The sequence below is a fragment of the Vulpes vulpes genome, chromosome 3 (assembly GCF_048418805.1).
Source record: "Vulpes vulpes isolate BD-2025 chromosome 3, VulVul3, whole genome shotgun sequence".
NCBI lineage: Eukaryota > Metazoa > Chordata > Mammalia > Carnivora > Canidae > Vulpes > Vulpes vulpes.
In genome coordinates this window covers 43,872,274-43,886,797 of record NC_132782.1, presented here as the reverse complement: position 1 = coordinate 43,886,797, position 14,524 = coordinate 43,872,274, and the positions used below count along the sequence as shown (strand labels likewise).

The window sequence follows — 14,524 nt, the reverse complement described above, 5'->3', positions numbered from 1 at the left end:
ATCATAAAACCTAATAAAACCGAATCATGATGAAATAGATACCTAAAAAGACCAATTCTTTGTAAGGAGATTGAATCAGTAATCAAAAATTTCTTAAAGAAGAGCCCAAGACCAAATGATTACATTGGAAATTGTACTAAACACATAAGGAAGAATTAATGCCAAACCTTCCAAATTTATCCCCCCAAAACTGAAATGGTTAGAATGCTTCCAAACCCATTTGAAAATGGCAGCATAACTCTCATACAAAAGTCAAAGATATCACAAGAAAAAGAAAAACTACAGAATAATACCCCTTATGACTACAGATGCAAACATCCTCAAGAAAATACTAGAGAACCACATTCAGCGGCATATTAAAAAGTTCATACACATGAACAAGCAGAATTTGTTCAATGCAAGGATTGTTCAACATATGAAAATCAATTAATGTGATATACCACATTAACAGAATGAGTATAAAAATCACATGATCATCTGAAAAAGTATTGCAGAAAAAGGTACTTGAAAAAATTCAACACCCTTTCATGATAAAAACTCTTAAAAAATTAGGAATAGAAGGAAATACCTCAACATAATAAAGATCATTCAGTAAACACCCCCAGCTAATATCATACTTATTCAGAAAAAAATGGAGTTTTTTCTCTCTCACACACACAGAATTATTAAAGTTGTAGAAAGTAAAACGAACATGCAAAAATCAGTAGCATTTTTATACACCAACAATGAACTATCAAAAAAGTAAATTAGGAAAATATAATCCAATTTACAACAGCAACACAAATAATACTTATGAATAAAAGCAAGGAGGTGGGAGACTTGTACACTGAAAACTACAAAACACTACTTAAAGATAATGAAAAAGACTCAAACAAATAGAAAGGTAGTCTAAGTTAATGGATTGGAAGAATTAATATTATGAAAAATTTCTGTACTACCCAAAGCAATCTGTAGATTCAAAGCAACCTCTATCAAAATCCCAATGGCATCTTTTATAGAAATATAAAAACAATTCTGCAATTTATGGAACTACAAAAACCCTGAATAGCCAAAATCATCTTGAGAAAGTAGAACAAAGCTGGAGGCATCACATATCTTGATTTCAAAATATACTTCAAAGCCACAGTAATTAAAACAATATAATACCAGCATAAAAATAGATATATAGATTAATGGCAGAGAATAGACAGCACAGAAATCAATCCATACATATATAGTCAATTGATTGACAAGTGTTCCAAAACTACACAATGGAGAGAGGATAGTCAAAAAATGGTGCTGGGAAAACTGGACATACATATGCAGAAGAATGAAACTGGGCCCTTATCTCACATCATACATAAAAATCAGCTCAAAATGGAGTAAAGACATGTAACACATGAAACTGAAAAACTTTTAGGAGAAAACAAAGGGGAAAAGCTTCATGACATTGGTCTTGGCAAATATTTTACCCATATGACACCAAAACACAGGCAACAAAAGCAAAAGTAAACAGGTGACTACATCAAACAAAAAACTTCTGCACAACAAAGGAAACAAACAACAAAGCGAAAGGCAACCTACAGAGCAAGATAAAATATTTAAAGACCATATATCAGATAACGTGTAAATCTCCAAATTATATAAGATAGTCCTACACTCAATAGAAGAAGAAAGAAGAAAGAAAAAAAGAAAGAAAGAAAGAAAGAAAGAAAGAGAAAGAAAAAGAAAGAAGAAAGAAAGAAAAGAAGAAAGAAAGAAGAAAGAAAGAAAGAAAGAAAGAAAGAAAGAAAGAAAGAAAGAAAGAAAAAAGAAAGAAAAGAATGCTAATAACCTGTTAAATTATGGGCAAAGACTTGAATAGACATTTCTCTAAAGAACACATGCAAATGGCCAACAGATAGATGAAAAGATACCCAAATTCACTTATAATCAAGGAAATGCAAAACCACAATGAGATATCACCTCACACCTGTTATCATGGGCTATTATCCAAAAAACAAACACAGTAAGTTTTGGAAAGGATATGGAGAAATTGGAATCCTTGTGCACTGTTGGAAGTGCACAAGGGAATGCAAAGTGGTGCAGCCACTTAGGAAAACAGCATGGATATTCCTCCAAAAATTAAGAATAGAAATACCATACAATTTAAATATTGCCTGGTATAGATCATTTAAAAATAAGTAATTTACTTTTTTTAAAAGAAAATATTCAAATTGAATTATTGGTCAAAGTGATCGTTAAGTCCAAGTGTTGAATTGTAGTCCATCATTGTAAAACTTACATTCACAGCTTCATCTTCTGTTAGACTCTCATCTATTGTTATATTGGGCAAATCTGGCCAAACCTATAGAGAAAGAAAAATGGGAAAATAGTTGAAAATAAATTCAGCATGATACGACTATGTTGTAAATAAAGTATAATAGAGTTTTGGAAGCATATTATTATACCAAAGATGCCCAGGTCAGTAATTCCTTCAATTGTTTTTTTCAGTTTGTGTTTTGGTAAATGTATCATTTGCAAACTATTCCCATTTCCAGATTAATTTCCTCTTTAACATCACAAATAGGAAATAGAATGCCAATCTTTGTAGTAGTAGTTACTTTAAAACCAATGCATGTAACCAAAAGTTCTAGTCAAGAACTAATATGAAGGCATATACTAAATTTAATTTAATGTGGTATATTAAAACTGTTTCTATAATAAAACTGTTTCTATAATTATTCCAGTATTAAAATCTAAAAATAATGAATATATTTTTATTTAAAAGGAATTGAAATTTGAGTTGGATAATGCCATGCTGAGGCAAATATTTTCTTAGTTTTCACAATCAGTACTAAATACTCCTCTTTCTCACCCTCCCTACCTTCATCTCTGTCTGTTTCCATGCCTACCAATGTGTTCTGCTACCTCAACCACAAACACACGTGAGCCCACATTCAATCATGCTAAAAGCTCCGAGAATTTGAATATGTGTAGTAAAAGTTAGATAGTTCCATATAGAAAAAAATCTAGATAATTCCCAAGGACTAATTACCTACAAGGCATTAGTTGCTGATAAGGTATAGTACTATAAAGGAATGGAACAGAAGATAGAAAACTGAGAAAAATGTATAGATATATTGAACGGGAAGAAAATAGGAAGAAAAAAAAAACCCTTTCTGTGGCCAACATGCCATGCTCTATACTTGCATGCTTCTTAAATGTTATGATTCTTCATTAAGTTTATTGTATGATGTTTTCTATTTTATTTTTAACTTTTCGTCTTGAAATATTTTCACTTACAGAAAGCTACAAAAATTGTAACTAGAGTTCTATTTCCTTCATTGTTTCTACTAATGTTAACATATTTATAACCTCTCTACAATTATTAAAACCAAGAAATTGCATTCATACAATAGTATAAAGTAATCTAAAGGCCATATTTGAATTTCACCACTTTTATCACTAGTGTGCTATTTTTGGTCCAGGATTAAAAAAAAAAAAAAGGATTTTACATTGCATTTCATTGTGTTTCCCATTACAGAAATCTGTTTTTGTTTTTCATTCTAGCTAGAATTAATGGATTTTTTTGTTTACTCTTTTATATATAACCAAAATTAGGATATTTCTGTATTAATATACCCGTCTAAATATTTTTGCTTAAAAGTAATTCAATAAATTATATTCCTTGTAAAGTCAGGAATGTAAGTATAGCTCTTGAAAACATTGTCTCTTCTTTTGTTAATGAAAGAAGTACAAACATATAAGTGACTTGCAGTGCAGAATAATGAACAGCCATCTTATTAATGTTAATTTTACAGTAAAACACAAGACATTCTAAGAAATGCAATAAAAGACAATTTAAAGATGAAACAAATAGTATTTAGACACATGAACTATACAAATTCACTGTTTCTAATAATTTGAATTGAAATCAGAATACATATTATTTTATTAGCTATTAAATCATTACATATCTGTATTCTATATCTCTCCCTTTGAATATGTCTTTAACAGGTTTTTTTCTTACTCAGTAGAAACTTTCAATGAAATAACATTTTATGCTTATTTTTTCTCAAGATATCAATTCAGTACCTTTGCCCAACAAATATCATTGGTGTTAGGCCATTTGACAAAAACATCTTTCTCCTGTCCTCTTTCAAATGCAGAGTAATACTTTGTTTCATTTCCTGAAATTGCTGGATCCTAAAATTAAAATGAAAGACACACCAGGTAACTCCGGAATAAAGTATAGCCACTCGAGTCACTGTTATGAAACAAATTTTCCACAATTATATTATCATTTTACTGTGTTCTCACATAGACTGACAAATAGACAGTATAGACTTCAATGTTCTAGCTAGATTGTCCTCTAAATCCCATAGAAGGAAATTTTAAGAACTTTTGAAAATGTATTCGTTATGATTTCAAGAAAGATTGCTAGTATTTTTCATTTTGTTTTTATTTCTACCAGTGGGATTACTGCCTGCCTAGCTTGCTTCCTGTAAGATATTGATAAAATATTCTCCCCACTGAATCACTAACTTGAAGTCAAATTTTTAAACATGACCAACATAAGAAGTAGTCCCATAGAATGATTTGAGAATTGTATAGAAATGGAAAAATCCATCATTAGTTTGTGATAGCTTCTATAAACTGAGACTAGTTTGTAGCTTCAAAGATTATTAGACGATAGCATGCCTTTGACTTCCAGATTCAATCTTAAATCTCTAAGGATATACCAAAATGTAAAGGTAGTCTGGTAGTGGCCCATGTAAATAAAAATGTTAAAGGAAGAATTTAAAGTAATAGTCTATAAAATAAAATAAAATAAAATAAAATAAAATAAAATAAAATAAAATATAATATAATATAATATAATTAAATATAATATAATATAATATAATAAAATAAATAATAAAATAAAAGTCTTCTATTTTGAAAAACCTCCCTCCCACCTCATTCTAAGAGAGAAATTTTAAGGAAATCAAGATAATAAGTCTCAGAAAAATATAAAATATAAATACTGACCAGGATAATAATGTATCTCATTCCTTCCTGTCTTATTTTGTCAACAAACGCAGGAAGGTCACGGAAGTTTTCATCAATTGTAAAGTCTAGTTGCCTTTCCATGTAATCAATGTCTGTATACTGAACATCCTAAAACATATGAAGAATATGGTAGTGGGGTAAGAATCACAGGAGTCAGTGCATCCCTTTCTGTCATCTTATAAAAGTAATAGCACTATGAAATTTTAAATGCTTTTTCACTTAATCCTAAAGAGAATTAAGTAAGTAACACAAGGTTCAACAACAACAACAGAAAAAAAACTAACATATAAAATGCAAAATAGTCCATTAACAAGTTCATATAACTGTTGTTTATTAACAGTACACTTAACAATTTCCATTTCTAAAAATTCTTTCAGATCAGTACCTTTTGTTATGTACTTCCCAAAGGAAATAGGAAGACACAGGAGTAAAGGATTTACGAGGCAATGAAATTACAATAAATGGCAATTTGGAATTTTGTACAACATATACAGAAATAGATGTTGTTATTTTTCCAGAAACATAAACGCAAGAGGGGAATATTTCAAATAATTCTAACATTGCCAGAGGGAAAGGAAGAAGTATTAGCAAATCCATTAAGATTCTTTTATTACCTACTGAAATCTTTTTAGAATGATAGCCCAAGCTTAAATAAGCAAAATATTGCTTACAAATAGTTACTAACAAATATGCTTAAAAAAATAAATGTTTGAATTCTATCATGACATCTTTAATTTAGAACTAAATAACAAAACTTTAAATTATTTTCTGTTAATAGACATTAATTCAATTTCTTCTTCTAGGTGTTATAAAAGTATCGCTGGTAGAGTGGACCCAATTGATAATGGAAAAAACTCCCTTTTTATAAAAAATTTTCACTTGCATATTTCTGTATCATCTACCTATACAATTAATTTCCTCAAAATAATGTATTCAGGGATCATATACTTGATTTTAATACATGTACCAAAGTCTTATAACGAGGCCCTTATTCTTCTTTGAGTGAGTTCTTATATACCAAGCATTCTGGATTTCACTGTTTAAGTGCTCCCAGAAAGACACCTGGGATTCCTTAATCTTTCTAAAAAATAAAATCACAGGGATGATTATTTCTAGAGACTCAATAATATTTAGTTTCCTGAATAGTGAGGGGAGAAGACATTCTGCAAGTGCTCTAGTTCTGTGTTCTAACATTCACCTATTCCAGGGCAAAAATCATGCAGTTTCATCTCCAATGTCTTCTCCATAATTTGTCACATCAGTTGATGAAGTAGGTTTCTGTGGAGTCTTATTCTCATATAAAGAAAATATGGGAAATACATCTGAGTCTTAGGCAACTCAAAGTTTGTGAGAGAAAACCAACTGCACAATGACTTGTTTAGTACAACTCAGGGTCATGGAACTAGAGAGAAAGGAGAAAAAGGAATGGTATTTTCCCTTTTCCTCCATCTAATAAAGACACTTTATAAAAATCTTATAATTAAGTCATTAGATGCTACAAAAAAACTAAGTATCAATTATTGCCAAATGCTTAATTTTAAAGTCTATTTATTTGCTTCATTTTGCTCTAATAGATAACACATTTAACACTGTTTTAAAACGAATATACATACATAGGGGATCTGAGCAGCCACCATCTCATCATATACTTGCTGAACTTGTGAAGTATTTCTGTACCCATAACGACATATTTGGAATCCCAAAGCCCAGTAAGGTGGCATGACTGGTCGGCCAATTACCTTTGGAGAAAAAAAAATTATTTGTGAACTAAGAGAGTTACTCTATTTTACAAAGAAAACTTTAAAAAATTATATAATCATACTTCATGGTATTGCTTTGTTGCAACTTCTGGAGTTGGGCCCAAAAACATATAAAAGTCCAAGATTCCTCCAATCACACGGTAAGTTAGAGCAGGAGTTGGCTGAAATGTAACATCTGGAAATTCAAAATATGATTACATGTTTAATTACATATAAGATATTAGTTCACTAAAGAGTCACATAAAATATGAGAATTTCAAAAAATGATTGTTTTACCCATTGCATTGCTGTTAAGTAATAAAACTCCATGAGCATAGCCTTCGTCTTCCAGAGCCATGTAATAGGGATGAAATCCATAGGAATTAAGTTTATACTAAAATAAAAATTAAACATAATATAAATATTTAAATAATAAAAGCATAATATTTAAAAATAGCATATGAGTTTTGTCAAAGTAATATTTAAATTAATCATAAGATTAAGCCTATATGAATTTAAAGTTTCCTCTTTGTACACAAAACTATGCTTAAATTAAAATAAATATATTTCCTTTAGAAAATAATCTCTATTATTTGAACCATTACTGCTTTAGAGCATACAAATTCATGTACAGATTTGTAATTCTGTACATGAAAATTCATGTAACCCACAAATATTGTCACATTAACTGATGTAAAAACCATTAGGGTAGTTGGGTTTCCTTCAACAGGTATATCTTATCTATAAATTGGAACTTCTTTTTTGATAACAAAATTTCCTAGAAATAATTAAAATGATGAAAGTATTCAAACTTATTAATAACTTATATGGTAATTCATATGTTTATATTTTATGATAATATTTTAAATGATAATATCTTGTTTATATAATAGTTTACAAAACATTTAATTTCATTCTCAGCTAGATCTTTTCACTTTTCAGTATAAAAAACTTATATTCAGGGTCATGAAATGAATTGTCAAAAGTCGCAAAACTTTTAATTTAATGATCCCTAATCAAACTGACATCTTTAGGGGCACCAGGGTGGCTCAGTCAGTTAAGTCTCCAACTCTTGATTTCAACTCAGGTCAGTCTCAGGGCCATGAGATCGAGCCTCGAGTGGGCTTGTGATTCTCTCTCTACTTTTCTCTCTCCAGTCTGCCCCACCCCCACAACTCTTGCTTGTGTTCTCTCTCTAAAAAGAAAGAAAGAAAAAGAAAAAGAAAGAAAGAGAGAGAGAGAGAAGAAAAGAAAGAAAGAAAGAAAGAAACTGACCTCTTTGATTCACACTGTATCCCAGTAATTAACATGTGAAAGATTTATATATTGGAAATCAAGATTACATTAAACTAATAATGCCAACACTTAGGTTGCATAGTTTTTAAAAATACATTTTTTAAAGATTTTATTTATTTATTCATGAGAGACACAGAGAGAGAGAGAGGCAGAGACATATGCAGAGGGAGAAGCAGGCTCCATGCAGGAAGCTCAATGTAGGACTTGATCCTGGGACTCTGGGATCACATCCTGAGCCAAAGGCAAATGCTCAACCACTGAGCTACCCAGGCATCCCTAAAAAAATACACTTTGTAAAACATACTGTCAAGTTGATACAAATAAAAACAGCCTTTATAAACTAAGTTTGAATTAAGTTGTTTAAGCACAATAAGTGTTTGCAATAGTATACACATTTATGTATTTATTTTTATAGATTTTCTGTATTTATTTGAGAAAGACAGAGATAATAAGCGAAAGTGAGGGAGAACACAAGCGGAAAGGAGGGGCAGTCTCCCCACTGAACAGGGAGCCCTATTGAGCCCTAGGGGCTCAATCGCAGGAATCATGAACTGAATGAACTGAAGGCAGAGCTTAAAAGACTGAGCTACCCAGGCACCCCAATACACTTAAAATCTCATACTGAATATATCCTTTAGATCAAATAATGTGTGAAAAATGGAAATGAGCTAGTATGTTTTATTAAAGCGTGTTGTTTTCATGATATGGTTAGAAAAACTATAGTTAATATCAGCTGTGCAATGCATTAAATATTCATGAAATGTATTCCATTAATAAGATAAAACATTGGGAAAAGTGACATGAGTGTATAAAAACATTTTCTACAGATGTAACTAATAGTATGGCCTCATAAAAATGCACACCTGTAGCTGGGTATCATAAAGGAAAATGTTAGCATCAAATCAGTATCAAAGGAGTAAAAAAAAAATCAAAGACAACTCTAGTCAGTTATTACTAAAAGCTGCGAGTTAAAGTAGATTTGGCAGGGGATTCTGAATCTGAATATTTTGTTCTACATAGTTGAGAGGATAAGGGATGGGTTGCACCTCACTTTTCACTGTAATCAAGGATGTTATCCATCCAGTCCTCTGCCTTCACCCGTAATTTATTGTGGCTTTTTTTTTAAGATTTATTTTTATTTATTTATTTATGATAGACAGAGAGAGAGAGAAAGGCAGAGACACAGGAGGAGGGAGAAGCAGGCTCCACGCAGGGAGCCCGACGTGGGACTCGATCCCGGGTCTCCAGGATCGCGCCCTGGGCCAAAAGCAGGCGCGAAACCGCTGAGCCACCCAGGGATCCCCTATTGTGGCTTTTTTGTTTGCTTTTTAGAAAATCACAGTAGCAAATCTGGGCCCCCTTGTCATTACTTCATTACTGAAGTCTAGGCCTACAGAGAAGTTGCTGAGATCCTAATCATGGTCTTAACTGCCTCATGGAGTGGTCAAATATTGATACCTACACCAGGGGGTTGGTCTCTTGTGAACATTCCCCAGGTATTCCAGTTCAGGTCTCTCTTAAATGCTGTATGTTCCACTTCCCCAAAACCATATATATATTCTGATGGCAGGCGAGTAGATATTTGAATAAACTGGTCATTAAAAGCAAATCCTGGCAGCTGAGAATCCCAACTGAAAAGAAAAGAATACAATTCTAATCCTGAAAATACATACAAATTAGCACTACAAATACTTGGTAATTCTTTCTTAGGTTATCAGAAAAGCAGTAATATTTTTCTCTATATTCCTTATTGTTGTACTGAAACACCAAATGACAAGAACTATCTCACTACATTTTTCTTTTGACTAAGTTAGAGAATATCTAAAGTATGTTTCATTTATTCAACATTATTAATAAAATAAATTATATGATGAATAGGATTATATGATTATCTTTAGATATATATTGCTTTAAAAATAAAATTAATATTAGTATAACTAATATTAATATAACTTATTAATAAAATTAATAAGTTATAAATATGACCTAGAAGTAATATATTTCCAAGGAATGAAAAATTCTGTTTTCCTGTTCCCTTAAGATAATCACAGTAAACTTTTTCTATGTATAGAATGAAATGAAATCAGTATAAAAATAAACTATAAGGCATGATGGATATTTTAATTCCAAGCTAATTACTACTCCCAATCATTTTCTTTCTTTTATTTTGTATTTATAAAAATTGGTGTTTAAAAAAAAATCCAGAAGAAATGTGTTACAGAGAATATATTGTTTTTCTAGTGATTTGCAAGAATGTAAAGGAAGAAGAAAAGAAGTTAAGGTTGGAAGGAAAAAGAAATGTAATAATTACAAATAATTTGGGACACATAAATTTCTATATTAAGTATTTTGGAGAAGTATTTACTAAAAATAATGCTTTCCAAATAAAAATAAATAATGCCATTGCACCAGAAGTCATTTACAAAATGACTTCACTTCTTATCCTCTGAAACAAAAATATTGTCATCATACAATTTTTAAAACTCTACAGACATAATTTTCTTCATTATTTGTATCCATCCTGACAATACCTGAAAAAATTGACATCTTCTATAAAGAAGCATGGCAAGCTTAAATTAGTAAAATTTTCTCTTAATATACTATAGTTTGTTTACAAGCTCTACATTTTACTAAAATAAATATAATCTTTTTACATAAATTTATTCATTGTAACATAAAAATATAGACAGGTGTATGTATCATAATTTCCTTTCATCAATACCTGGTGGAGATAGTATTAATTGTCAGATTTCAGAATTAATAAACTTCAACTTCAATTAATTTCTTATTAAATATTTACATAATACATTTCCAAATACTTATTTTGTTAACACACACACTTTTCAAGAGGAATCTTGATTTGGGTTGTAACTTGATTAGAAGAATGAGTGTGATAATAACGAAATCACATCCAAAATGTAGATGAAATTTTACTAATCCTTAATGATAGTCTCATGAGTGTGATAATTGTTTAGTTTAAAAATGTTAAAACAGGCAAACTTATTTAATAGAAATAAAAACCTTTTCAGTGTGATGACTGATACTGTAGCACAGTGAAAACCTTACTTTTCCCCTCTAACTTAAAATAAAAATATTCTTCATATCAAATAATTCAATCACTTACATAACTCTTCCTGTACTTCTTCTTCGAACCTGGATGCCAAAAGGATTTTCTCTGATTTCAACATCATAAAGTCTATTTTCATAGGTACTTGTTGGCACGTCTGGAATGTTTAAAGGTATTGGAACTTCATATCTCTTTGTTTGGGGATCATAAATCTATTGCAGAGAAACAATGAAAATAAATGTTTCACTCTTATTGTTAAAACATCATGTAAATAACAAATAATTCAAATAATTCCTCAAACAAGAACATTAGAATTCTTGTTTATATAATTCTTAATTCTGTATCTATGGCCATTTATCTATAAGGAAACCTCATTCACATGTATTGAGAGCAAATTATGAACTGCATTTTATCATTTGTTTAATATTTTATAATTCATTTTGCCATACAATGAGAAATCTTCAAAAAATGAGAGCTAACTATTCTCCTATGTGGATATACAGAATTATTTACCACTTCATGGTTAGACTCAGAAGTTGTTTCAGTATTTCTGGTCACATGTATGATCCTACAATGAATATTAATGGTTATTTATGTTCATTCATGTCTTTATTTCCCCAGTACATTTCTGAGAAGTGATAGTATTAGGCTAGTATTAGTGTGCTAAAATTTGTAGGGTCTTTGATATCTATTTTCCAAACATAGTATACTAATTAATATTCTTACCAAAATGTGTACTCTAATACTATTTCCTATTAAACTAAAAGCATTTTTTAAATTGTCATGTATTTCTTTGCTGATGAGAATCAACCTTTTTCTACATGATATTCAACATTTAAGTTTCCCATTTTTTAAATTTTCCTTTTGTTCATTTTCCACTAATATAAGTATTTTAATATTTTTATCTCTAATTTTTATTTCTTCTATTAAATGTCTGTTTAGGAGGTCTTAACCTTTTTTTGTTTTTGGTTACATGAGTTGTAATTGCTTGGTTTCTGTCATGTATATGGCAAATACTTTTCCATTTTTTGTTTGCCTTCTAATTTTTTATAGTGTTTGTTGATGTTGAAATATATTTAATTGTTATGTAAGAAAATAAATATAGAGATTTTTATCTGTGGAATTTATATTTTAGTATCCGTGGTTTGAAAGATTTTCACTAGGCAGATGCAAGATATAAATGTAGCTATTTTTTTTTTCTGAGCTTATGTTTGGTTGATTTTGTATATACACAAGCACGTCTTTTATACACACACACATATATCTTTTATGCTATCTTCTTTCAACAAACTTTCAGGTAATTCTGGCTGTAGTTCTGTACTGTTTAAATTCGGTAAATTTTATGCCCTCTTTTTCTGAATTTTAACTATTGCCATTATCATAGGTTTTTTTTTTTTCCAGATGAACTTAAAGAAAATGAGTAAACTTAAAAAAAAAAAAACAGGATTAGGATTTTTAAAATGTGCTTGTTTTCATAATGTTATTTAAAATCTATCAACACTTTTTTGGGGGAGTGCCCAGATGGTACAATCAGTTGGGCATTGAACTCTTGTTTTTGGCCCAGGTTGATGGTGATCTCAGGGCCTTCAGATCAGCCCTGAATACTGCTCCTTGCTCAGCAGGGAGTCTGCTTGAGACTTTCCCTCTCCCCCCCCCCCCATCTTGTTAGAGCAAAAGTATGCAGGTGTATGCTCTCTCTCTTAGATAAATAAATAAATCTTTAAAAAAATCTATCAACACTTTCTAAGTCCTTTTCTTATAAACAATTTATTCCTATGATTTTTGATATTTTTGTTGCTAATTTGTTTTTCTCATTTGATTTTACTAATGGGACTTGCCTCCATTTCAATTTCTAAACGGTGAATGATAGCATACAGCAAAACATTTTTTTGGAGATATTTTACATCTATCATTTGCTGATCTTCTTAATATTTTTAATAGTTTTCTTAATGGACTCCCTTGAGCTCTTAAGTAAAAATAATGAGAATAAACTGATCCTTGCCAGACGAGAGGAGTGGAGGCTTCCACAAAGTGGGTGAAAGGGCTTGGGAGATGCAGACTTCCAGTTGTGGAATAAACAGATTAGGGAGATGAAAGGTACAGTTTAGGGAATGTACTGTAATAAAGTTATATGGTGACAGATGGTAACTACACTTCTGTTGAACTTAGCATAATGTATAGATTTGTGAAATCACTACTTTGTACACCTCAAACCAACTTAACATTTGTGCCAACTATACTTCAATTTTAAAAAATAACCAGTAAATATACTATTGAATGAAAAAAATTTTTTTAGATCTGCTGCATTGGTCTGAAAATTCAGGTCACTATTTAAAAATATTGGAAATAGTATCCTGTTTTGTTAATTTTTTTTGTTTACATTAATGGTACTATAAATATAGTCCGATTCTAAGTAATTTATGTATTAGGAAGAATTTAATAGTTTTTTAAATCACCAGTACATGTTTAATTATTCACAAAATTGCAAAAATAAGAAGCCTTATTTACTGAGCACCTAGCTATGAGTTGTATAGGAAAAAAGCTTTATTTTTGTAAAATCAAAATGTCTCCAACTAAATTTATAATCCTTAATATTACATTAAAATTGAAATATCTAAGCTATTCAGAATCTCATCTTGGGAGATAAGTCATGGATTGGGGAGTTTATATTAAACATACCTTAAACTGCAGCATATCATTTTTGTGATATTTCACTTCCACACGAAGAGTTGAGATGGGTTTAGAAGGTAGCTTTATTCGAGCACTTGTAGGATTCAGTTGCAGGTCAGTTGTTATACCCATTGATGAATACTGAGTTGAACGGACTAAATATGGGTTGGATTGTCTAGGAAAGTAACAGTCTGGTGCTTTGGAGCTAAAAGACTAAAAACATGATACATGTTTGTTACCAGAAATTGTAAGCATCGTTACATTGATCTCTTCAAAACAGGTAGACATGTTTAATAACATGTATAATTTATAAATTTTATTAATACTAAAATAAAATTATAATCACAACACAAAATACCTATTATGCAACCCAAAACACCATATTCTAAAATGTTATATATAATTTTATATTTTGACTCTAAAGACAGACCAATAGAGGAAGAGAATCAAATGTCAGCTTTTCAACAGAAAATAGAATGATTCTGTGGTCTTTGCAAAAATTAAGTATGTTACACACAAATTTTGATTTCATGCTTGTTCTATTCATATTAACTATTGACTTTTGTGTGTAAAATGGCTCTACAACAGCCCTCAAAGGGCTTGTACTTAAAGTTCTTTTCTTTTACTTATAATGAAACTATATCATTCCTTATTTCATGACTGGTCCTTATACTGGTCAATAATATCCTGACCAGTATTTGAATAGGAACTGTGGCCAAAGATCAAAGTTAATTGGTTT

At 30.4% G+C, this 14,524-nt stretch overlaps 1 protein-coding gene across 1 annotated transcript in view; it reads right to left on the bottom strand.

The window, feature by feature from the left end:
- SI (sucrase-isomaltase) overlaps positions 1-14,524 on the bottom strand; it is a 91,209-nt gene that overhangs the window by 32,010 nt on the left and 44,675 nt on the right. The window contains exons 26-34 of the mRNA XM_072752316.1: positions 13,795-13,998; positions 11,173-11,327; positions 9,511-9,679; positions 7,050-7,146; positions 6,836-6,948; positions 6,627-6,752; positions 4,993-5,121; positions 4,057-4,167; positions 2,264-2,326 (exon numbers count right to left, since the gene is read on the bottom strand). Coding sequence (XP_072608417.1) covers positions 2,264-2,326; positions 4,057-4,167; positions 4,993-5,121; positions 6,627-6,752; positions 6,836-6,948; positions 7,050-7,146; positions 9,511-9,679; positions 11,173-11,327; positions 13,795-13,998 — 1,167 coding nt within the window. The remainder of the gene's footprint in view (positions 1-2,263; positions 2,327-4,056; positions 4,168-4,992; positions 5,122-6,626; positions 6,753-6,835; positions 6,949-7,049; positions 7,147-9,510; positions 9,680-11,172; positions 11,328-13,794; positions 13,999-14,524) is intronic.